Source organism: Anolis sagrei, chromosome 10 (genome assembly GCF_037176765.1).
Source record: "Anolis sagrei isolate rAnoSag1 chromosome 10, rAnoSag1.mat, whole genome shotgun sequence".
NCBI classification, from domain to species: domain Eukaryota; kingdom Metazoa; phylum Chordata; class Lepidosauria; order Squamata; family Dactyloidae; genus Anolis; species Anolis sagrei.
Window position 1 is genome coordinate 23340740 of NC_090030.1, and position 26839 is coordinate 23367578.

Consider the following 26839-nt stretch of genomic DNA (forward strand, 5'->3'; position numbering starts at 1 on the left):
TTTTCCCCAGTGGCACACAGTTGGGCTTTGTGAAGGGCCCCAAAAGGGGCAAAACCCCTTCCTTCCTACTTTCCGATTGTCAGAACAAACACATGAAGTATAAAGGTGGTCTATGTACCTTCCTGGTCCTCAACAGAGCGTTCTCTGTGTGCTATTTGGACACCTTTAGTTCCTTGCTCAGCTTTCAGTCCATAGCCAGGAAAGGATTTTGGGTTAGAAATTGGTTTTAACGCTGAAAATTGGAGACATGCCTTTGGCCTTGTAAAGGGGGCTACAGAAAGTAGTTAACGCAGAATAGACTGATCCTGTTGATTGAGGATGATGGCTTTTGTAGTCCATTGGACACTGGGTTGGAAAAGTATTGCTCCTACTTGAAACATATACAGATTTTCGCAGATTTCACCATCGAGAAATTAAAGCTAAAGCCCATCAATGTCTCATTTATTATTTAAATTTATTTATTAATTATTTTTATTTATTTATTATTTTTCAGTTATTATTTAGTGTTGTTTTTGTGATCGCAGGACTATTTTGTGAGATTGAAAGGCCTGTTGGGTGTGCTTACTTCAATATTTCATACTCTACCCATGTATTCCTATTTCGTAATCATACAAGCAAATACTTTGTAGTCCTAAGACCATAAAATGCAGTCCCTACAGTGTGCAACGACCAGTTTTTAAATGTAATACTTCATGATAAACAACATATAAAGCAAACCCCATTTAAAGCAAGAACAAAGGCCTAATAAGAGATGTTGTACATTCTTAAACTACACTTGAAAAAAGACCATCAAAATAGTAGCCTTCTGCTTTTGGACACTTTTAATTTAAGTACCTATATACTCGAATATAAGCTGACCCGAATATAAGCCAAGGCACCTAATTTTACCACAAAAAAACTGGGAAAATGTATTGATTCGAGTATAAGCCAAGGGTGGGAAATGCAGCAGCTACTGGTAATTTAAAAAAAAAATTGGATGCCAATAAAATTACATTAATTGAGGCATCAGTAGGTTAAATGTTTTTGAATATTTACATAAAACTGTCATTTAAGATAAGACTCGGATTAAACCATTATTCTAACTTTCAATCTTACATATCTTTCCAATAATAATAAAGGGAGTAAAATAATACATGTAATAATAATAGCATAAAATAGCAATAATAATAATAATAATAATAATAATAATAGTAAATAGAGTAGAATAATAAATGTAATAACAACAATAAATAGAGAAAAATAATAAATGTAATTTTTTACGTGCCAGGAGTTCTGTTAATCCCACAAATGAACATTACATTTTTATTTATATAGATTGATTTATTTACAGTATTTGTATACCGCTTTTCTCACCCCGACTCTCAAATAACCAAATCAAATCCCCACCCCCACCCCACCCTCACCAGTATTGAAATTTGGGTGTATCGGGTATTTGTGCCAAATTTGTTCCAGTGTTGAAATACATCCTTCATATCAGCTATCTATATTATGATTCATAACAGTATCAAAATGAAATAGCAATGAAAATAATGTTATGGTTGGGGGTCACCACAACATGAAGAACTGTATTAAGGGGTCATGGCATTAGAAAGGTCGAGAACCATTGGGTTAGATGACTGATCTTAAGAGATACCTGCCTTTCTACAAAATGGTATATTTATCTCCCTTGAGAAGTCTGACTTTTGATCTGTATTTCCTTTTTAGGGCACAAAGTTATGGATAATAATGGAATACTTAGGCGGGGGATCGGCATTGGATCTGGTAAGTGCTTGCTGCTCTTGTTTCACCGTCTAATTTTACCATCTGATTTGTGCCGGTAATAATTGGCTGGTCGCTAGTGAGTCACTAGTAGATTCATTTGCCAGGTATTTGAGCTTTGCAGTAAATGTCTCTCCGCCTTCCAGCAATCTAAATATTTGCCCCAGAGGGAAACAAGTCAATTCAAGCATTCTTTCAGTCAAGATTTTAATTATTTGCTCACAGAACTGAGATCTGGACTCTGGAACCAGCCAATCATTACTTTGCTATTAATGACAGGTTGGTTTATTTTTAGCGCATTCATGTTCAAGGTGTGGAGTAGTTTCCTCCAGGTTGTATGCTCCGTCAAGCCAGATATCTGCCATTTTGATACCATTTGTGCCATCAGAAATACATTGCCCAGCTTTGCATTTTCTTTGTGGCTCTTTCTTTTCTTCCTCCCTTTCCCCTTTACATTGCTTCCCTCTTTCTTTCCTTTCCTTCTTCCCATTCTTTCCCTCATACACCTTCCTCTGTCTGTCTGGCTTTCTTTTACCTTCCTTCCTTTTCCCTTTCTTTCTTCCCTTCTTTCCATCTTTTCTTGCTTTCCCTCATACATATTCCTCGCTCTTCCTTCGTCTTCCTTTCCTCCCTCCCTTTTTTCATCCTCCTTTCCTTTCCTTATCTTTCCTTCCCTCATACCTTTTTTCCTTTCTTGTGCGCCAGCTGCGACCATACCTCGTGAAGACTGACTTGGCCAGGGTGGTCCACGCCTTGGTTACATCCAAACTGGACTATTGCAATGCTCTCTACATGGAGCTGCCCTTGAAGACAGCCCAGAAGTTTGATCTGGTACAGTGGACGGCAGCCAGGCTCCTTACTGGAGCAAACTATAGGGAGCATATTAAAATAGCTTCATTGGCTACCGATAAGTTGCTGGGCCAAATTCAAGGTGCAGGTCATGACCTATAAAGCCCTAAACGGTTTGGGCCCCGCCTACCTCAGCGATCGCATCTCCTATGAACGGGCACGAGCTCTAAGATTTTCTGGGGAGGCCCTCCTCTCGGTTCCACTACCGTCTCAAGTACGGTGGTGAGGACGAGAGAGAGGACCTTCTCAGTGGTGGCCCCCTGTCTCTGGAACGCCCTTCCAAAGGAAATAAGACAGGCCCCATCCCTCCCCTCCTTTTGTAAGAGCTTGAAGACCTGGTGGTTTCAACAAGCCTTTGAAAATGACCAGTTCTAACTCAGCTCCATACATTGTCGAATACGGCCTTATTCTTCCTACCAGTTACCCAGATTCTTTCCTCTAATCGGCCCCAGAATGGACATCCACATACCTAATATTATTGTTGCCTGCCATAGCATTGCACTTAATTCCCGGGCCCCCTAGAATTTTTGGGCTTGCACAAATCTAATTGCCTTGAACAGGCAGGATTACTTTTAATAATATGTGTATTATGGCGACAATTGTTATGCTTATATTTTGTTTGTTAATCTTATGGTTATGTTGTTTTTACTCTGCATGTTTTATGATATTATTTGGGTACCGCTCTGAGTCCCCTCGGGGAGATGGAACGGTATATAAATAAAGTATTATTATTATTATTATTATTATTGTTATTATTATTATAATAATATTCTTAAGTCTTCCTTCATCCAGCCTTTCCTGGGAGGTGACAGTCTCTCAGCCTTACAACAAGGCCCAAACACACACACACACACACACACACACACTTATTTATTCATTTATTTATTTACTTATATACATTCCCCTTCCAAAATATAAATCTTCTTTAAATTGCTTACTATTGAAAATTCCATAACCTATCAGAAATAACTGCACCATAACCTTATTGAAAAGGTAAAAATGATGTCATAACCGTTTGATAAATGTGAATCTCCATGAACATATGGAGACCACCTTTTGAAAACCACTAGTCAAGAAAAGCTCAATAACCTTGTTAGAAGTCAACTCTTTGAACAAGTGATATTCAGAAGCATTCATGCAATGGCACAGGAGCCCCCCTGGCACAGTGTATTAAACCCTTGTGCTGGCAAGACTGAAGACCGACAGGTCGGATGTTTGAATCTGGGGAGAGCGCAGATGAGCTCCCTCTGTCAGCTCCAGCTCTCCACTCAGGAACATAATAGAAGCCTCCCACAAGGATGATAAAACATCTGTCCGCTGGGCAACGTCCTTGCAGACGGCCAATTCTTTCAGACCAGATGCAACTTGCAGTTTCTCAAGTCTGACATGTTTCTGACACACACATAAAAATGTAATGGCACACAGCTATCTCAGCTGTTAAACCGAAGAAGCATGTCTTTAAACTGCCAAGGATAAAGACATGCCACCACAAAATATATATTTGGTTATCAGAGGATGATTATTTATTTGCAGTTATAATTAGCAGTTGTAATTGCCTAAAAAGATATACACTCCCTTGAAACCTCTTAGTTAAAATACGCCCTCAGAGATAAAAACAAAGTCTTCTTTGAAAAATAACATAACTTGTTTACTCATAAACATCTTGTATTAATTCACCACACAGGCACATTTTTTATTAAAGTTCAGCAGTAGATAGCCCCCTTGTGATTGCATCTGAATGTTGCATGCATGTATATCTATTGGCTAATTCTTTCTATCTATAGATTGCAAATTTTTACCTTTTGAGGCCCTCGCCCTAAAATGAGGTGGATATTGCAGTTGAAACTCCACAATTATTTTAGTTGGCAAATTTGGTCCAGATCCATCAAACCAACCAACAGACATACGCCCATACTTTGACTTTTGTATGCATTGACTAGCTTAGGTCCCCAGTGATACCCAGGTTAGATAATTGGTAATGCCTTTTGAAAGAAAAGGTCATTGTTTGGTTTTGGATCTTATTAATGGATGCATTTAAAAATGAATAAATATGTGTGTGAACTACAACTCCTGTCATGCTGGGTCAACCCCCCAGACCCTGCCACTATTTTAATATGGTCATGTTCGGTTATATGGTCCAGATCCATCATCGGTGAGGTTCACAGTTCTCTCTGATAATGGGTGAACTACAACTCCCTACATCCAAGGTCAACTCCCCCACCCCCCAAAAAAATTCACCAGTACTTAAAGTGTACCAAGTTTGGTCCAGATCCATTGTTGGTTAGATTCACGGTGTACTTTGGTAGTGGGTGAACTACAACTCCCAGCATCCAAGGTCAATTCCCCCCAAATTCCACCAGTACTTAAAGTTGATCATGGTGGATTAAGTGTGCCAAGTTTGATTCAGATCCATCGTCAGTTGGGTTCACAGTGCTCTTTGATATTGGGTGCTGCAACTCTCAGCATCCTGGATCAGCCCCCCCCTCCCCCCCCCAAAAAAACCCTGGCCAGTTATTTCCCCCCAAATTCCACCAGTACTTAAAGTTGATCATGGTGGATTAAGTGTGCCAAGTTTGGTTCAGATCCATCGTCAATTGGGTTCACGGTGCTCTTTGATATTGGGTGCTACAACTCTCAGCATCCTGGATCAGCTCCCCTCCTCCCCAAAAAAAACCCTGGCCAGTAATTCCCCCCAAATTCCACCAGTACTTAAAGTTGATCATGGTGGGTTAAGTGTGTCAAGTTTGGTTCAGATCCATCGTCAGTTGGGTTCACGGTGCTCTTTGATATTGGGTGCTACAACTCTCAGCATCCTGGATCAACCCCCCCCCCCCCAAAAAAAAAAACAAACCATGGCCAGTAATTGCTGTTGGTCATGGTGGGTTGGCGTGCCACATTTGGTCGACATCCATTGTTAGTGAGAGTCACAGGGCTCTCTTGATTCAGGGTGAACTACAGCTCCCAATATCCGGAGCCAATTCTCCCCCAAACCCAGCCAGTATTTTTTGTTGGCCATGATGAGTTTGTGTGCCACCATGTTTGGTTCAGATCCATAATACAACTCCCATCTTCCCACCCCTAACCCACCAGTATGTAAAGTTGGGCATGATGGGTCTGTGTGCCACGTTTGGTTCAGATCTGTTGTTGGGGTCCACAGTGCTCTTCACAAATGGATGAACTTTAAATCCCATTGTCCTCTGTCATTGCCCTCCCAAACCCAACCAGTCGTTAAAGTTGGTCATGGATGTGTGTGTGTCAAGTTTGGCGCATATCCATTGCTGGTGAGGTTCACAGTGCTCTTCATGTATGGGTGAACTAAAACTCCCATTGTCCTATGTCATTGCCCCCTAACCTGTCCTTAAAGTTGGTCACAATGGACCTGTATGCCAGGTTTGGTCCAGATCTATTGCACGATGGAACACGATTTTTCCCTGGGTTATAAATATCATTTCCTAAAACATGGGAAAAGTTTATTAAACTGCAAAAACTTTGTGTGAAAGGGACACCTGCAGTACATTTTGCTATAGTTTTTCAATGACTATCTCATTGAGTCTCAACCAATTCAACCTGGTTTGTGGCAGCCACAAAAACAAAGTTTATGCAGTAGAACAACTACTTTCGAAGTATGCACAGAGCATTTTTATTTATATAGATGTAGTTAATGTCTCCTCCCATTTCTTTGCAAGCGCCTCATGCGTTAGGTAGCCGCCACTTCCCTTTGCAGTGGGGTAACTGAGGCCAAGGGGCCGGCAGTGTCTCCCACATGAGTCAGCGTCTGGGCAGGGCTCAGGCCTCCTCCGTTCCAAGGCAAACACGCTTCCCGCCGGAGCAAACCCTTGCCACCCAGCCCTCCTGTTGACTTAATGACTACACGTCCTCATTTGGAAATGGCCGGGATTGTGGCCTGTCTATCTGACGTTCTTTTCAAAAATTATAAATAGATTAAAACCAAAGTGGATCCCTTAACCCAGACCCACCCTTTTCCTGTAAGATAATACAGACCAGCATTTATGCTCAGGAGATCCACGAATGTTGGTATTAGTATTATTAGCCATGAGTTTTATGGCATTCCTTCCTGTTTCTTCGTGGCAGATTGTGACTTTGTCACACTGGAAATGCAGCACCTGCTGACATGTTCAACCCCAATGGCTGCCTTCAGCAGGAACCTAGGAGGAAAATAAGGGCTTCCTGTCCTCACGTAGGCAAAGAGAATAGGCTTCCAAGAGAGAAAAAGCATATTCACACGAAAAAGCATGTGTAGCATGTTTTGGCACAGTGTCGCAGTTCTAGTTGAAGCATGTAGTTGGATGAACAGATCCATCTGCTGCATTTGGATCAACTCCAGTGGCTACCTTGTGACAAAAGGGAGTTGGACCGGATGGCTCTTGGGGCCCCTTTTAACTCTAGGGTGCCATGAATATTCAAAGTGGAGACATTCAATAGATCAGGGGTCCTCAAACTTTTTGAACAGGGGGCCAGTTCACTGTCCCTCAGACCATTGGCGGGCCGGACTATAGTTTACACGGGAACAAACACAATACTTAAAATGAAGAACAAGTAATGTTAAAATTATTTATTTATTTGCCATACTTGTACCCTGCCCTTCTCTACTCCGACAGGAGAACTCAAGGCAGCCTACAATGGCACAATGTTATGCCTCAAAACAATCAAAACATTTCAAAAATTGCAACATATTAAACAGAGTTAAAACAGATTTTAAAAGTTAACAAGGGTTTGGTGGGCAGTGTCCTTTGGTTTTGGAGTTGTAGTTCACCTGCCTCCATAAATCACTGTGGACTCAATGATAGATCTGGACCAAACTTGGCACGAATATTCCATATGCCCAAATGTGAACACTGGTGGAGTATGGGGGAAATAGAATCCAGAGATCGCTGTGAACTCATACAATGATGGATCTGGACCAAACTTGCCACTGATAATATGCCCAAATGTGCCAAACCTTTTCAAAGCGGTTCTGCGGGGGCTTGTTCTCCCGGCGTGGCTGGAAGTGGAGTGGGAGGTGCCTCCTGGTCACGGAGAGCAGAGCGGCCGGAGCAGAGGGTGTCCGTGATTGGCGGAGCGGCACCGGGTGGGCATATCCAGGGAAGCCAGCGTTCCCTGGCCACACCCACCTGGCACCGCTCCGCCAATCGCAGACACCCTCTGCTCCAGCCGCTCTGCTCTCCAGAGGATCCACCTGGGAGGCTTCTCCCTCCCACACGGGCAGAGCGGCCGGAGCAGAGGGCATCCGCGATTGGCAGAGTGGTTCCAGCATCTACAACACGCCCACCCGGCACCGCTCCGCCAATCGCAGACACCCTCTGCTCCGGTCACTCTGCTCTCCAGAGGACCCACCTGGGAGGCTTCTCCCTCCCACACGGGCAGAGTGGCTGGAGCAGAGGGTGTCCACAATTGGCGGAGCGGCGCCAGGTGGGTGTGGCCAGGGAATGCCGGCTTCCCTCGCCCGTAGGCCCCACACGGGAGGGAGAAGCCTGTCCCGGCGCGACCCCACTCGAAGTAGCTCCGGAGGGAAGAGAGGGAGAAACGCCGCTGATGGTAGCGGCGAGTGGCTTTGCGCAAGGCCAGGCCAGGCTGCGTGGGCCAGAGAAATGCCCTCCGCGGGCCGCATATGGCCTGTGGGCCGTAGTTTGAGGACCCCTGGACTAGATGGTGGTGGGGTCTTTAAACAGAGTCTGAATGGTCATCTGTTGGGAGGGCTTTGATTGTGCTTTTCCTGCATGAAAGCAGAAAGGGTTTGAAGTGGATGACTCAGCAAAAGCTGCAGTTCAGTATAAGCAGGTGTGCCTGTAGCTTAGTAGCCCTCAGTTTGTAAGAGGTCTCTGTGGGAGAATGGCCTCAGTGTGTTAGTAGGCCTCGGTATAAGAAGGCCTCAGTGTGAGAGAGCCCTCAGTGTGAGAGGCCTTAGTCTGAGGTAGGTGTGAGTCTGAGAGAGCCCTCAGTATGAGAGGCCTTAGTCTGAGGTAGGTGTGAGTCTGAGAGCCCTCAGTGTGAGAAGACCTCAGTATGAGTAGACCTGGTGTGAGACGCTTGGTGGTTTGTTAATAAGCCCCAGGTTAAAGGCCATCGTGTGTGAAGGCTGCTGTGTATATAAAGCCCCTGTGTAAGTTTAGTGTGAGAAGAAACTCTGTGAGAGCAAAGCTGTTAGTCTGCATGAGAAAGAAGCCCAGTGTGGAAGCCAAGAAGTATAAAGAACTTGATTTGTGGTATGAAAACCTTGTTCTTGTAAATAGTGCAACCATATTATTTTACTACAAAGAAAAGCCTCCTATGGAAGATATAACATTTGCCTGTGTGTTTTTGCTCTTTTTATCACTTTAGGCTCCTGGTGCTGGGTCACGCTGCTGCTAATAAGTTACTCTGCTGTGCATTTATGAGAAGGGTCTTTTGTTAATAACCCTACTCGCCCCAAAACATTGTCTTTTAGGTAGTTGCGGAGATTAATATTACTTTCCATGCACTAAGACTAGATGATCCCCAAATCTCCATATTTTACTCATCAAAATGGGGGAAAGTATCCTGAGGGCCAGCTTTCCCCTTTCTAAAATGTTTGCTCTAAACATCCCATGATGCTTGTTTAATAGCATTTCCAGGTCACTTTGACTACTTGGTTTGTTTCTAGGCAGTGATTTCTAATCTGCCAGTTGAAGTATTAAAGTGTTCCCTTGATGTATTTGTAGAGGATATCACATTCTCTACAAATACATCCCAACAAATATTGATGGCCAAGGATAGAAAGTAGCTGTTGTACCGCCTTGAGCTGCAAGGAGAGGCAGGTGATACATCTATATAAATAAAAATGTAATATTCGTTTGTGGGATTAACATAACTCAAAATCACTGGGCAAATTGACACCAAATTTGGACACAATACACCTGTCAGGCCAACGATTGACCATCACCCCTAAAAACACAGAAAAAAACAGCAGGACTTTAAAACCCCCCAAAATAAACCATATATACATATACACATACATTCATATACATATACACAAGCATACATGCATACAGACACACACACATATATAATAATAATAATAATAATAATAATAATAATAATAATAATTTATTTGTACCCTGCTACCATCTCCCCAAGGGACTCTGTGCGGCTTCCATGAGGCCGAGCCCAAACACAACAATACAAGCAATAATAACAACAATACAAGCAATTAAAAACATAAATAAAATACACAAAATTATCAAGACAACACACAATTAAAAACAGTGGGAAGGCCAAATGTAGAGTTAAAATTGGAAATAATGCTGGGGCATGGACAAAAGGTGATACTGGTGTTTCTGGAAGGTGATACTGGTGTTTGTTTATATACGCAAGCACACACAAATATATGCATATACACACCTACATATACACCTACACACATATACACAATATACATACACATATATCCATATACACAAGCACACACATATACACAATATACATATACACATATAAACACAGAAATATACATATACACATACACACATATATATACACAAGCACACACAAATATACACATATACACACATATACATATACACATACATACACACATAAATACACACATATACGCAATATACATATACACATATAAACACAAACATACACAAATATATACACATGTATACACACACATATATATACACAAAAATATATACACAACATTACAACACATGTGCAAAACCACATATATATACGCAAGCACACATATGTACACATATACGCAAATACATACACACACACAAAACACTTATACACAGACTGGGCCACAGCAACGCGTGGCAGGGGATGGCTAGTTAATAATAATAATAATAATATATTGTATTATATTATTAATAATATTTTCTCTATTAAGCTCCAGGCCGGCCCGTTCGACGAGTTCCAGATTGCGACGATGCTCAAGGAAATCCTGAAAGGCCTCGACTATCTACACTCAGAGAAGAAGATCCACAGAGATATAAAAGGTGTGTATGTAGTAAACAAGTGGAAAGGGCCAAACCAGTTTACGCGGGAGATGCTTCCCTTTTTAAATTGCGCTTTTCTTCTCCCTCCAAGCCGCCAACGTCTTGCTGTCGGAGCAAGGAGACGTCAAACTTGCAGATTTTGGCGTCGCGGGACAACTGACCGATACCCAGATCAAGAGGAACACCTTTGTCGGCACGCCATTCTGGATGGCCCCTGAAGTCATCCAACAGTCGGCTTATGACTCAAAAGTAAGGCTCATGCCTTTGTGAGAGTTGGTGTTTGATTGTGGCTTTTGGCTTCCTGCATTTGACCAGCTTTGTCTTCTCTCACATCAAAACAAGAATTGTTTTCTTTCCTGTTGAAAGCCCAAAATGGTTCTTCAACTAGAGGGATAGTATGCACACTACTATTGCAGAGATGCTGCCGCTCCTCTTCCCTTGTGGCCGAGGTGTTGTCGTGTCTCCTCTTGATTTCCTGTTGGGTTCCTTTTTGCACAGCATTACCGTGCGCGTTTGCCTTTTGTTCTTATCTTCTGATGGAGCACTTCCACCATTTGCCATAAGCACAACTGCCAAGGTCATTAAACTGACATTAGACGTTGGTGTTGAAAAGATGGTCCAAGTTCCATATTGAAAGGAATTCCTATAGAGTTCACATAGGAATTCTGTGCCTGTGTCTGCACTTTCATACGTATTACGCACCTTTGTAGCCTGAAGAAGAGAAGTTTGAAAGGAGACATGAGAGCCATGTTTAAATATTTGAAAGAATGCCATAAGGAAGAGGGAGGAGGCTTGTTTTCTGCTTCTCTAAAAACTAGGCCAAAATAGAGCCATGGGTTATAATGACAGAAAAAGAGACTCCACCTGAACACAAGGAAAAACTCTCTGACCTTAAGAAAAGAACCATCGAGGACTCTAAGATCATCTGGGGAGGCCCTGCTCTCGGTCCCGCCTTTGTCTCAAGTAAGTTTGGCGGGGACGAGAAACGGGGCCTTCTCAGTGGTGGCCCCTCGGCTATAGAACACCCTCCCTAGGGAGATTAGATCTGCTCCCTCCCTCTTAACGTTTCGGAGGCAAGTTAAAACATGGCTGTTTGAGCAAGCGTTTACAAATGCAGAGTAGCTAATATAGGAAATTGAACGATTTGACAATGGAATTGGACAATGCTTGATAATAATGAGATGTTGTTTTTATTGCTTTTGTGGTGTTTTATATTGTTTAATGTTTTAATCTGTATTATGTTTTTATATGTATTGATTTGTTGGAAACTGCCTTGAGTTGCCGATTGGCTAAGAAAGGCGGTTTACAAATACAATAAATAAATAAATAAATGCTGTTCAGCAGTGGAACTCCCTGCCTCGAAGTCCAGTGGAAGCATCTTCTTTGAAGGCTCTTAAAACAGAGGCTGGGTGGACATCTTGTCAGGAGGGGCTTTGATTGTACTTTTCCTGCATGAAGGCAGAAGGGGGATAGACTAGATGACCCTTGGGGGTCCCTTCCAACTCTATGATTCCATACCCTTTATCTGGGAGAGGACTTTCTCTTTGATCTGGGACTGCAGGAAGGAGGGAAGATCAATAGTGTTTCTGGAAATGGTGGGATCCAGTGGAGATATACTATAGTATTGGATCTTGATTTTTTTTTGTTATGTCAAACTACAAGAAAGGAGATTCCATCTGAACATGAGGAAGAACTTCCTGACTCTGAGAGCCGTTCAGCAGTGGAACTCTCTGTGGTGGAGGCTCCCTCTTTGGAAGCTTTTAAACAGCGGATGGATCTGTCAGGGGTGCTTTGAATGCAATATTTCTGCTTCTTGGCAGGGGGTTGGACTGGATGGCCCATGAGGTCTCTTCCAACTCTATGATTCTATGACTTGAAAAACTCACACCAGAATCAAGTCGCTTCTGGTGTGAGAGAATTGGCTGTCTGCAAGGACGTTGCCCAGGGGACGCCCGGATGTTTTACCATCCTGTGTGAGGCTTCTCTCATGTCTCACTCATAACTGACATCAAGTCTCAGTTTGGGTAGAAAACACACTATAAGTCAGATGTATAATAATTACGTAGTTATGGTTTGTTATTGTTGTGTGCCTTCAAATATGGCGACTGAAAGAGTTGCCTTTGCCTTCCTCTGAGGCCGTGAGCGTGCCACTTGCCCTTGGTCACCCAGTGGGTTTCATGGTTCCAGAGTCATGGTCCAGTGCTCAAAACCTTAAGCCACTCCATAGAATCGTAGAGTTGGAAGAGACCTCATGGGCCATCCAGTTCAACCCCATTCTGCCAAGAAGCAGGAAAATTGTGTTCTGAGACTGGATGGCCATCTGTTGGGGGTGCTTTGAATGCAGTATTCCTGCTTCTTGGCAGGGGGTTGGACTGGATGGCCCATGAGGTCTCTTCCAATTCTAGGATTCCATGATTCTATGATTCTAAAGCACCCCTGACAGATTTATTTATTTATTTATTTATTTATTTGCTTTAATTCTATTCCCGCATTTTTCAGCCTAATTAGGTGACTCAATGCGGTTTTATATTCTGTCCTTCTCACCCCGCAGGGGACTCAGGGCGGATTACAGTATACACATATATGGCAAACATTCAATGCCAATTTTTGACATACAAACATATACAGAGGCTATTTAACTTTTTTTTCTGGCCACCAGGGGAGCTGTCGCTTTCATCGTCCATCTGCGACGCTGATTAAGCACTTCCGCATTCCCCGCATACTTCCCTGCTGGAATGCTTTGCTGGAGTCTTCTTTATGGCCTCATAAATCAGTTAATTTAGCCTCCACACACTTTTAAGGTGATACCTAATTTTCCTACTTGACAGATGCAACTGTCTTTCGGGTTGCAAAGGTCAACAACAGGCTACACACAATTGGTTGGAAACCCACTCCAACTCGGGCTGACTTCGAACTCATGATCTTTTGGTCAGAGTGATCTTAATGCAGCTGACACTCAGCCAGCTGCGCCACAATCCCGGTGCGATCCCAGATGGCCATTCAGCCGCTGTTTAAAAGCCTCCAAAGAAGGAGCCTCCACCACACTCCTCGGCAGAGAGTTCCACTACTGAACAGCTCTAACTGTTAGGAAGTTCTTCCTAATGTTGTGTTGGAATCACCTTTCCTGTCGTTTGAAGCCATTATTTTGTATCCTAGCTCCAGGTTAGTAGCTCTTGGGAGGTTGTGCTTCCTGTTTACAGTTCAAAATGTCTGGCTTCCTGCGGGTTGAGGTGTCTTTTTCTTTTTTGCCTTTAGGCTGATATCTGGTCTCTGGGAATCACTGCCATCGAACTGGCGAAAGGAGAGCCGCCCAACTCCGACATGCACCCGATGCGAGTGCTCTTTCTTATCCCCAAGAACAACCCTCCCACTTTAATAGGGGACTTCAGCAAGCCCTTCAAAGAGTTTATAGATGCGTGTCTCAACAAGGACCCAACGTTTGTAAGTCTTGCCTCGACCTGACTCTGTATTCTATATTCACATTTGTACGTCTTACTTTTAATTGTCCTTGTATTCAAAATAGGAATGAATGTTACATGTTGTTTGTCCTGTGATTCAAAAGACATCAATAACTGGAACAAATAAACATCAGCTGGTCACAAGATGTTGGAGCTTACAATAATATCTATCTCAGGAAAGAAGTATATAGGATATATTCATAAGGCTTTGATAGTTTGTGCAGTTTTAAAAGAGACTGGAATCGTTTATCAGCTCAAATACGAGGGGTATTTCTTAAGTAAGGTCCGTTTGAACATAAGTACACAACGAAAGTTTATTTCAAAAAAGTAAATTTATTTTCAGAAAGTACATACTTCACTCTATTTTTCGACATAGTTGCCAAGTTTGTTCAAACACTTATCATACCTCTGAACCAATTTTAAAATACCCTCTTCATAAAAACTTGCTGCCTGCTCCGATAACCAAGAGTTCACTGCCGTTTTCACGTCCTCCTCATCATGGACGTTGTCACAGCCATCTTTGAATTGTCGTACCCACTTACGCACTTTGCTTTCACTCATAACAGTATCACCGTACACTTCACAAATCTGTCGATGAATTTCTGCAGCAGGCAGGTTCCTTGCTGACAAAAACCGTATCACTGAGTGAACCTCACTTGCGGAGGGTGAGTTGATAAGTCTTAAACATTTTAAAGCACAGAACAGAACCGTATAGGTTAGCTACAGAGCGGAAACTGAGCACAGTTGTTCTGGAGGCATGCCGGTACACGACGCACGCGCTCGTTGCGGTATGTGCGCGAATTACTATTGTCTACAACAAAACGGACCTTACTTAAAAATACCCCTTGTAGTATACTAGTGTTAGAATCACAGACATCTTAAAGGGCCAGACTCAAAAGTGGCTTCAAAACAGAGTTTATTAAAACAAAAGGGAAAGGACGCAGAGGTACTTAAATGCAGTGCCACTGGTCAAAACTCAAGAAACAACCAGACCTGGTCCAAAAAGGTTAACAGAAATATAATCCAGATTAACTGGATGCAAAAGGAACGAATCAAACAAAGCTCTGTGAGGCAAAACAAAAAGGCACAGTACACAAATGGTTAACAAAAGGAGGGGCCACAGGAAGAGAAGCGTCGTCAGCTGAAGTCCAGGGTTGAAGCGGGAGAAATCCAAAACAGCGTTGCTCCAGTGTCGGCAGAAGCAGTGTCTTTAGTCAAGCCGGTCCAAGTCCAGGAAGGGAGAAGTCCACATTCACGAAAAGCAAATCCGAGTCCATGTTGCAATCCAGAGCAGGAAACGAGACCATAAGATAACAATCCACCACACTTGACTGTGGGAAAAAACGATCCCTTTTTATTGATGAAAAATGGTTACAAAATAGAGGAAAATGCAAAGTCAAAAAGCCACAGTAAAATTCAGCAGTCAGAAATATCCATGAATTAGATCAAAATTCCAAAAGCAACACTGTAAAAACCTGGAACCTATTAGCAAATCACTAACCGTACTTGGAGCACTAGAAGTCTCTTGGGATGTAGGCCACGGGAAACAGGGAAATCTGCCAAGGTAATGCCTCAATCTAAACGATGCCTGATCTAATGAGACAGCCCGTCGAGAGGCACTCAAAACTGAAGAAACTGTTTCATGACACGCCTCCAGGCTTTGAACCCTGAGCTTCCTTTTCCCTTAATCTGCTTGACTTTCGCAGACTCTACAATTCACTCCTGTTTTTCCAAATCTGTCCTTTTCTATCCTCATTAAGGAAGCCAGGTGCTATTTCCTCTGGAGAGTTATCACCGCTTGGCTCTGCAACATTCTCATCAGAATGTGTAGTTTCACTTTCCAAGCCACTGACCTCAGGGAGAAATACATTTTCAGTAGCATCAGGAAAGACAATCAGAGAATCAGATTCAGGTTCAGCAATCAGAGAATCAGGTTCAGGTTCACACACAGGCTGAACCCCAACAGCCCATAACACGCAAAAAATCAGGCAATCCAAACTGCAGATGCAACGCTGAACACGAAACAGACAGCAACAAGTCTACAAGAATGTTTTCCAATACACAGTACCCAGCACACGAACGCTCACCAACACCTTGCCTTCTGCAAGTACCCATCACCCCTGAACCCACTTTTATTTACAAATCATCATCAGAAGATGAACAGACCACCGCCCCAGCATTATCCCCTGCAGTTGCTCCCAGCTCTTCACGCGAATTCCCTTGCCTTTCCCTCCATTGTCAAGACTTAGGTCCCCCCAAGACTCCGTTGGATCCCCTGATTGCCAGTCTTCACCCCCAGAGAACCCCATAAAGGTATCACTAGTTGTTGGCTCCTCACAAATAGCTTGCACTTCTCTTAGTCCAATCCATGGGGTCTCCTTCTTCTTCACTCATTGTCTTATTGATAATGTTGTATGTTATTGTCTATATTCTTTATTTTAATTGCTTGTATTGTTGTGATTATTGCTTGTATTGTTGTGTTTGGGCTCGGCCTCATGTAAGCCGAACCGAGTCCCTTGGGGAGATGATAGCGGGGTACAAATAAAGTGTTACTATTATTATTATTGACCCATCATCCCCAGAGAATCCCTCAAACGACTCCTCATCTGTAGGTGCTGTAAATATGTCCCGGATCCTCCTCCTCTGCTGCTCATCATCAGATTCCTGCTTCCGAGGAACCCTTTCCCCCCTCTGGCACCCATTCTACTGTTTGTAATGTTACTCACAGGCTCTACTACAACAACTAGCATCAGATTAGAAAGTATTTCTTGTTTAGCATATGTAATCTCATTTTACAGTCAAATCTAGTCCTAGGCCTTCCTGGCTTATCAAACTTGCTAATGGGGATTGACTGAGTGGTTTACGAGAATTATAAATGCCTCGTTGGAACAGGGACAAATGCCTTTGAGCCTTAAAAAGCCAATAGTGATACCAATTTTGAAGAAGGTGTCCCTGGATTCCTCAATATTAAATAACTACCAGTCTATTTCTAATCTCCCTTTTTTGGAGATCAGGTGGTAGCTTCTCAGCTCCAAGCATTCTTGGATGAAACCGATTATCTTGATCCATCGCAGTCTGGTTTTAGGCCTGGTCATGGAATGGAGAGGGCTTTAATGCATGTGTAATAATAATAATAATAATAATAATAATAATAATAATAATAATAATAATAATCTTTATTTATACCCCGCTACCATCTCCCCAATGAGGACTCGGAGTGGCTTATATGGGGCCAATTCCGGACAACATATTACAACAAGATATAACCAAAGCATAAACAATAAACAATATCAAAATTACATAAAGGGGGGGGGGGAATTATAAATACAGTCATAAAGTAACATTCCAATAAGCACAATCACAATAACAATGGGCGGGCCACATGTACAGGATAAAATTATTAAAAGACTCGAATGAGATAAAAATAGGAGCAAGTTATTTGCAGGGAACTCATAAAAACACACAGAGTTGTGAAGCTAAACTTACCATGTGGAGGGCGTGTATTCCAGTGGGAAGGGCATTGAGGGGTGCAATGGTATCATATTGTGCACCTACTTGCCAAAGGCGCAACAGAAGAGCCAGGTTTTAAGGTCCTTTTTGAACGTTCCAACAGACCTCACTACCTCTGAGGATGCTTGCCATAGATGCAGGCGAAACGTCAGGAGAAATGCCTCTAGAACATGGCCATATTGCCCGAAAAAACCTACAACAACCCATGTTGGAAGTGTTTTGTGCACCAATATCAATAGTCCTGCCCTTTGGCCATACTTGTGTTCTTCAGGGCAACTTTACTAGGCTTTAAAAAGATGATAAAATTCAGCAAATTTGTTAAAAGTCAGAAGAAAATTGAAATTTAAAATAGACTGCTCCTTCTCCAGCAAAAAAGGGGATTGAGACCATGTCCCTTTATCTCTCTTCCAGCGCCCCACAGCAAAGGAACTCCTAAAGCACAAATTCATCCTAAAGAACGCCAAGAAGACGTCTTACCTGACGGAGCTGATCGACAGGTTTAAGAGGTGGAAAGCCGAAGGGCACAGCAGCGACGAAACTGACTCTGATGGTTCCGATTCGTAAGTCTGGGTTTGGGGACTAAAGGGGTTGCCATGTCAAAGAGCTCAAATTGAGAATGGTAGAAGGGAAGGCCAGTCTATCAGAAGTATTGAACATTAACTAAGTATTTTTAATTACAAAAATGTGAGTCAAGCACTGAAAGGGTTAAATGGATGCAATGACTGCAGTTCTGTATAAGCACTGGGACTGTGGCGCAGCTGGCTGAGTGTCAGCTGCATTAAGATCACTTCTGACCAAAAGGTCATGAGTTCAAAGCCAGCCCAGGTCAGAGTGAGCTTCTGACCAATTGTGTAGCTTGTTGTCGACCTTTGCAACCCGAAAGACAGTTGCATCTGTCAAGTAGGAAAATTAGGTACCACCTATGTGTGGGGAGGCTAATTTAACTAATTTACGAGGCCATAAAAAAGACTCCAGCAAAAGCAGGCGGGGAATGCTGAAGTACTTCATCAGTGTCGCAGTTGGACGATGAAAGCGACAGCTCCCCTGGCGACCAGAAAAGTTAAATAGCCTCTGACTGTCTGTCTATATGTGTTGTGTGTCTTTGGCATTGAATGTTTTCCATATATGTGTACATTGTAATCCACTCTGAGTCTCCTGCGGGGTGAGAAGGGCGGAATATAAATACTGTAAATAAATAAATAAATAAATAAATAAATAAGCAGGTGTGCCTGTAGCTTAGTAGCCTTCGGTCTGAGGTAAACCTCAGTGGGAGAAAGGTCTCAGTCTTTGAGAAGGCCTCACAGTGTGAGGTAGACCTTTGTGAGAGATGGCCTCACAGTGAGAGGTAGGCCGTAGTCTGTGAGAGGAGGCCTAACAGTATGAGGTAGGCCTTTGTGAGAGAAGGCCTCACAGTGTGAGGTAGGCTGTAGTCTGTGAGACGAGGCCTAATAGTATGAGGTAGGCCTTTGTGAGAGAAGGCCTCACATTGTGAGGTAGGCCGTAGCCTGTGAGAGGAGGCCTAACAGTATGAGGTAGGCCGTAGTCTGTGAGAGGAGGCCTAACAGTATGAGGTTGGCCTTAGTCTGTGAGAGGAGGCCTAAAAGTGTGAAGTAGGCCTTAGTCTGTGAGAGGAGGCCTAACAGTGTGAGGTAGGCCTTAGTCTGTGAGAGGAGGCCTAACAGTATGAGGTAGGCCTTAGTCTTTGAGAGGAGGCCTAACAGTGTGAGGTAGTCCTTAGTCTGTTAGAGGAGGCCTAACAGTATAAGGTAGGCCGTAGTTTGTGAGAGGAGGCCTAAAGGTGTGAGGTAGTCCTTAGTCTGTGAGAGGAGGCCTAACAGTATAAGGTAGGCCGTAGTTTGTGAGAGGAGGCCTCACAGTGTGAGGTAGGCCTTCGTCTGTGAGAGGAGGCCTAACAGTATGAGGTAGGCCTTTGTGAGAGAAGGCCTCACAATGTGAGGTAGGCCATAGTCTGTGAGAAGAGGCCTAACAGTGTGAGGTAGGCCTTTGTGAGAGAAGGCCTCAGAGTGTGAGGTAGGCTGTAGTCGGTGAGAGGAGGCCTAACAGTGTGAGGTAGGGGTTAGTCTGTGAGAGGAGGCCTAACAATATGAGGTAGGCCTTAGTCTGTGAGAGGAGGCCTAACAGTATGAGGTAGGCCTTTGTGAGAGAAGGCCTAACAGTGTGAGGTAGGCCTTAGTCTGTGAGGGGAGGCCTAACAGTATGAGGTAGGCCTTTGTGAGAGAAGGCCTAACAGTGTGAGGTAGGCCTTAGTCTGTGAGAGGAGGCCTAACAGTATGAGGTAGGCCTTAGTCTGTGAGAGGAGGCCTAACAGTATGAGGTAGGCCTTTGTGAGAGAAGGCCTAACAGTGTGAAGTAGGCCTTAGTCTGTGAGAGGAGGCCTAACAGTGTGAGGTAGGCCTTTGTGAGAGAAGGCCTAACAGTGTGAGGTAGGCCTTAGTCTGTGAGGGGAGGCCTAACAGTATGAGGTAGGCCTTTGTGAGAGAAGGCCTAACAGTGTGAGGTAGGCCTTAGTCTGTGAGAGGAGGCCTAACTGTATGAGGTAGGCCTTAGTCTGTGAGAGGAGGCCTAACAGTATGAGGTAGGCCTTTGTGAGAGAAGGCCTAACAGTGTGAGGTAGGCCTTAGTCTGTGAGAGGAGGCCTAACAGTGTGAGGTAGGCCTTAGTCTGTGAGAGGAGGCCTAACAGTATGAGGTAGGCCTTTGTGAGAGAAGGCCTAACAGTGTGAGGTAGGCCTTAGTCTGTGAGGGGAGGCCTAACAGTATGAGGTAGGCCTTTGTGAGAGAAGGCCTAACAGTGTGAGGTAGGCCTTAGTCTGTGAGAGGAGGCTTCAGTGTGAGTAGGCCTGGTGTGAGAAGCTTCGATGAGAGAAGCTCCAGGTTGAAGGCTTTGTGTGTAAAGCCTCATGTGTGAAGCTCCAGTATAAGTTTGTTGTGAGAATGGTAGAGAAGAAGGCCACTCTTGCTATCAGGGGTCAGAGAAAGGAATCCCAACATTGGTTATCCAACCATTTGGGACTTTAGCTCCCATGATTCCTGGCTGGGGCTTTTGGGAATTGAAGTCCAAAACACTTGAAGGAGGAAAGATTGAGAACGACGGCTTTAGGGCACTGACTACACTGCTTTTGCAGTCGAGTTTCCCGCATTTGGGGAAATCGCAGGGGTCAGCTGTTCTCTCCAGGTTTGGAATTAGTCTTTGTTTCTTCTGCTTCGGCAACACATAAACCAAATGGATGTCTTTCCAATTAACATGCGAACGGGCTTTAATGCAGTAGCGCTGTGGCCTGAAACATCATTGCTCTTTTCCACCTTTTTTCCCCCATCAGGGAGTCTAGCAACAAGGAGAACAATTCTCACCCAGAGTGGAGTTTTACTACCGTTCGGAAGAAGCCAGATGCCAAGAAACTGCAGAACGGAACAGTACGTCCCGCCAGAACCCCTTCTTTTCTTATTCTCTCCAATCCTTGGAAGCAGTTTCAGTCCAAGCCCTAATCGCTCTTGGTACTTCGGGAATTGCATGACACTCTCACTTGCACACCGTTACTGCTTAGCAATGGGGATTATGGTACGCTTGGCCATCCCATAGTCAAGAGTGTGAAAAGATGTAAATGATCCAAACCAAAAGGACTCTTTTGCATTTTTATTTACTATTATTATTATTATTATTATTATTATTATTACTAGCTGTACCCACCACGCGTTGCTGTGGCCAACCTTCCCTCTTTCTCCCCTCCTTTCCCTCCTTCCTTCACTCCCTCTTTCCTTCCTTCCTTCCTTCCTTCCTTCCTTCCTTCCTTCCTGTCTTTCCTTCTCTTCTTCCTTCCTTTTCTACCTCTTTCCTTCCTTCCCCCTTTTTCTTTCTCTTCTGCTGTCTCTCTTTTCTTCCTTCTCCCTTTCCTTCTTTCCTTCCCTCCCTCTTTCCCTACATCTTCCCTACATCGTCCAGGTTAAAAGGTTGAGAAACACTGCTTTTAGATCGGTGTTTCTCAATCTGGGGGTCGGGACCCCTGGGGGGGGTCGCAAGGGGGCGTCAGAGGGGTCCCCGAAGACCATCAGAATATATAATATTTTCTGTTGATCATGGGGGTTCTGTGTGGGAAGTTTGGTCTAATTCTATCATTGGTGGGGTTCAGAATGCTCTTTGGTTGTAGGTGAACTATAAATCCCAGCAACTACAACTCCCAAATGTCAAGGTCTATTTTCCCCAAACTCCACCAGAGTCCACATTCGGACATATTAAGTGTTTGTGCCATGTTTGGTCCAGATTGATCATTGTTTGAGTCCACAGTGCTTTCTGGATTTAGGTGAACTACAACTCCCAAACTCAAGGTCAATGCCCACCATGCCGTTCTAGCATTTTCTGTTGGTCATGGGATTTCTCTGTGGCCAAGTCTGATTCAATTCCATCCTTGGTGAAGTTCAGAAAGCTCTTTGATTATAGGTGAACTATAAATCTCAGCAACTACAACTCCCAAATATCAACATCAATCTCCTCCAACCCCACCAGTATTCAGATTTGGGCGTATCGGGTATTTGTGCCAAATTTGGTCCAGTGAATGAAAATTCATTCTGCATATCAGATATTTACATTACGATTCATAACAGGAGCAAAATTACAGTTAGGAAGTAGCACCAAAAATAATGTTATGGTTGGGAGTCACCACAACATAAGGAACTGTATTAAGGGGTCGCGACATTAGGTAGGTTGAGAACCACTGTTTTAGATAGTGGTGACTTTTCTGTAGCCAAAAAGTGGGATGTTCTTTGAATATTTCTGTTTCGCCCTCTGTCGCAATGGTAGCGATAAAATTAGTAAAATCAATGTTTGAACGCTGCTTTTCTCCCACCTCCAGGACCAAGATCTCATGAAAACCCTGAGCTGCTTATCCATGATTATCACCCCTGTCTTTGCCGAGGTGAGTCCTCCTTTCGGTCTTAGGCTCCAGCCGAAGCATTTATGGAGAATGTTTCACCCCTTGACCAGATCTTGTCCCTCTGCCCTTCTGCAGCTCAAGCAGCAAGACACCAATAACGCCAGCAGGAAGAAGGCCATCGAAGAGCTTGAAAAAAGCATCAATTTAGCTGAAACGACGTGTCCAGGGATCACAGACAAGATGGTGAAGAAGCTGATGGAGAAATTTCAGAAGTAAGTACTCGACCTTCATTTCTATAGTGTCCCTTGCAGTGTCTTCCCGTAATGGATGCCAGTGGCTTTGCTTCTAGGGAAGACATAGTGTAAAGAGCCCTAGGAAGCAACCTGAGATGAGCAGTTGCAAATGGAACTGGAGACAAGAGAAGAAAGGGTTTAGAGATGGAGAAGGATGGGTTTGAAGATAGAGAAGAAAAGGTTTGGAGATGAAGGATGGGTTTGGAGAGGGAGAAGAAAAGGTTTGGAGATGGAAGAGAATGGGATTAGAGATTGAGAAGAATAGATTTGGAGATGGTGAAGAACAGATTTGGAGATGAAGAATGGCTTTGGAGATGGAGAAGGACTGGTTTGGGGATGGAGAAGGGTGGGTTTGGAGATGGAGAAGAATGGGTTTGGAGATGGAGAAGAATGGGTTTGGAGAGGGAAAAGAAAAGGTTTGGAGATGGAAGAGAATGGGATTGGAGATTGAGAAGAACAGATTTGGAGATGAAGAATGGTTTTGGAGATGGAGAAGGACTGGTTTGGAGATGGAGAAGGGTGGGTTTGGAGATGGAGAAGAATGGGTTTGGAGATGGAGAAGAACGGATTTGGAGATGGGGAAGGAAAGGTTTATAGATGGAGGAGGATGTGTTTGGAGATGGAGAAGAACAGATTTGGAGATGATGAATGGCTTTGGAGATGGAGAAGGACTGATTTGAAGATGGAGAAAGGTAGGTTTGGAGATGGGGAAGGACGGGTTTGCAGATGGAGGAGGATGGGTTTGGAGATAGAGAAGAACGGATTTGGAGATTAAGAAGGATGGGTTTGGAGATGGAGAAGAATGGATTTGGAGGTAAAGAATGGATTTGGAGATGGAGAAGAATGGATTTGGAGATGGGGAAGGACAGGTTTACAGATGGAGGAGGATGGGTTTGGAGATGGAGAAGAACAGATTTCGAGATGATGAATGGGTTTGGAGATGTAGAAGGACTGGTTTTGAGATGGAGAAGGGTGGGTTTGGAGAGAGAAGAATGGGTTTGGAGATGGAGAAGAACGGATTTGGAAATGATGAATGGGTTTGGAAATGGAGAAGGACAAGTTTGGAGATGGAGAAGGGTGGGTTTGGAGATGGAGATGAATGTGTTTGGAGATGGGGAGGGACGGGTTTGCAGATGGATGAGGATGGGTTTGGAGATAGAGAAGAACAGATTTGGAGATTAAGGAGGATGGGTTTGGAGATGGAGAAGAACGGATTTGGAGGTGAAGAATGGGTTTGGAGATGGAGAAGGATGAGTTTGGAGATGGAGAAGAATGGGTTTGGAGATGGAGAAGAATGGATTTGGAAATGAAGAATGGGTTTGGAGGTGGAGAAGGATGGGTTTGCAGATGGAGAAATATGGGTTTGGTGATGGACAAGGATGGGTTTGGTGATGGAGAAGAAAATGTTTGGAGATGGTTTGGGAATCACTGATATAGATAGATGTGGAGCCTCTAAGAATTCGGAATCGCAGTGTGATTTTGACCGGAAACTTCTCTCCCCAGGTTTTCCGTGAACGACTCCTCCTAAGCAATGGATGCCGTTTCAATCCGGCATCCGGCCCACCAGAACATACTCTAGAAAAAGCTTGGCAGATGCTTTGGTCGTCAGCTCCTTGTGCCTTTCGGGATCATTGCGACGTTATCTGAGGATCGGGGGATTTCAAAGGACCGGACTCTACTGATTTCGTGATGGCTTCTTCTTCTTCTTTTTGTATATCCGGGACACATCCCTTTTTATTTTAATTTGTAAAGAGCAACTTTTAATAGGGTAGTTTCCACCAATTTAATCCAGTTGAGAACAAACACCATGCGTTTAGCTACTAGGTGTAATTTAGGGGCAATTTGCGAGATCTGGAGGTGGACGACGCCCATTCAGTCACTTGGTGAAAAGTACATTTTTCTGATGGTCTTCTCACTCCTTTGGTTCGAAAGCGACCCATAGAATGGCGAAACGGGGTGGCTTTCCACCAAAATATGTAACCCTTGGCCAACTTTCTAGCTGGCGAAACGCTGTAAAACCCTGCGGCTTTTTGGGGAAACGGGTTCCGATGTTTCCGAGGCCGCTCCGCAATCGCCTCCCGTTTTTGAGAGCAATATGCCGATAGCTTTGCGAGTTTCACATTGTAGCTTAGTGAACAGTTTGTAAGTGTCTTTTTTCCCCTTTCTGGTTAAATCATTCATCATGGTAAGGAGAATTTTGTTAAAAAGCAATATAGTTGCGGAAGTCCTTGGGGGGGGGGGGGGGCAATAATGGACCCGCAATCCGGCTTCACTGAATCCCCCTTCTTTTTTTTCCATTTTGGGAGAATATTCCTCGCAAGCAGGTATCAAAACGCATGCGACAAAACACCAGCGATGTTTGGGTTTTCTCTTCCTTATGAGATATTTATACGCTTTGTTCTCAAAAAAATTACATAGAATTGCGTTACCATGCGCTTAATTCCCTATATATGTAATATATATGCAGTAGAGTTTTGCTTATCCGACTTTTGCTTATCCGACATTCCATCTTATCCAACACTCTTATCTGATGCCCCCCTTTTCCTTCAGCATTTCACCTTCAATTCTCTCTCCATTCCCAGTAAGTGAAAAAGGCAAGGAAAGGAGGAGGGAGGGAGGAAAGGGAAGAAGAGGCAGGATCAGTAGCGGAAGCGTCCTCCCTCCTTTCCTCTTCCGCATCCGGCCACTTCCTGCTGCATTTCCCCTTCAATTAAAGGAGTGCTCCCCAACTCTCTCTCAGTTCCCAATAAGTTAAAAAGGCAAGACGAGGAGGACAAGGAGGGAGGAAAGGGGGAAAAGAGGCAGGACCGGAAGCGGAAGCGTCCTCCCTCCTTCCCTTTGTGATTTCCACGCTCCTCTTCCTTATCCGGGCACTTCCTGCTGGGCCGCTCTAGCCCTGAGGCCTTGCCTTGCCTTAACTCTTTGAGTCTCTGTTGTTAATATTCTAGGTGTCCAGTTCCACGTTGGACAGGTAACAGTCAGAGACTCCGTATTATCCGACATTTTCATTTATCCGACATTCTGCCGGCCTGTTTATGTCGGATCAGCAAGACTCTACTATATATATATATTTACCCGTTAGTATGCAAAATAACTGAGTTAGAGATATTCTTTCACACACAACAACAACAACAAAAAGGTAGTACTGTGCAGTAAGGGTGATTTTTTGAATTATTAAACTCGCTTTTAGTTATATATTTATGGTACTGTTTAGATGGGTTAATCTCTCTCTTTTTTTCCTCCCTTTTTCGACCCAATCTGTATATTATGCTGAAGTTTGAAGTGTGGGGTTGTATTTCAGTCCTTAGCTGTGGAACATGTGGGTGTAAATTTATTTTTGATAAAGAAGTCTTGGATGTGTTTTAATTTTATAGTTCAGCTCTGCACATGTTTATCTTTTCTTTTTTGCACAAAAGTCCATTGCTTTTTTAGAAAAAGGATTTGAAGTCTATCTGCCAAATATTGAAAGAGTTGCAAGCAAATATTGATTTTTTTTTTTAGTTTCAAAAAGTTGCCATTATTACATCCTTTTTTTAAAAAAAGGTAATAGATATATAAAGACGCTGGCAAGAGATAGGGGTGGGGTTGGGATTGCAAAGGGCAATTATTTTCAATGGTGCCTACACTGTAAAAAAAAATAAGAGAGAAAAAAGACATTACTTTTAACTCCTTTTGTTTTAATTTTCCAAGAAATGTTTGCTAAAGAAGAAAAAAATAAAAACTTTCGTCGCTTATATAACTTGAGACACAATTAGAAAAATTTATATCCGAGGAGTAAAAAAATAAAATAAAATAGAAGTCAGGACATAGTTTTTGAAAACGATAATGTTAATGGATTAAATACAAAAAAAAGAGAGATATTTTTATAAATGTACAAGCCGCAAAAAAAGTTGTAAATACAGTTGATCGGAAGCTTTACAAAACAACCGCGTCGCCGAGACAGAAGCGTAGCGCTCTTCCCTGTAGCTTTTAGTCCTGTAAATCCGTTTATAAATGAAGCTTCTCTCATCACTGTTGTTTTTTTGAGGGAGGGGGCCAGCGAGGGGCAGCGGAGGACGGTGGGAAAGTTTAAGAAACAAAATAAAATATTTAAGTTCTGTA

At 43.4% G+C, this 26839-nt stretch overlaps 1 protein-coding gene across 1 annotated transcript in view; it reads left to right on the forward strand.

Annotated features, from left to right (window-relative positions):
- The window catches only part of STK26 (serine/threonine kinase 26), a 59651-nt gene extending 32812 nt beyond the window's left edge, over nt 1-26839 (forward strand). Inside the window, exons 4-12 of the mRNA XM_060756068.2 lie at nt 1705-1761; nt 10481-10589; nt 10681-10838; nt 13845-14030; nt 17969-18117; nt 20898-20991; nt 22425-22487; nt 22581-22717; nt 24242-26839. Coding sequence (XP_060612051.2) covers nt 1705-1761; nt 10481-10589; nt 10681-10838; nt 13845-14030; nt 17969-18117; nt 20898-20991; nt 22425-22487; nt 22581-22717; nt 24242-24266 — 978 coding nt within the window. The 3' untranslated portion in view covers nt 24267-26839. The remainder of the gene's footprint in view (nt 1-1704; nt 1762-10480; nt 10590-10680; nt 10839-13844; nt 14031-17968; nt 18118-20897; nt 20992-22424; nt 22488-22580; nt 22718-24241) is intronic.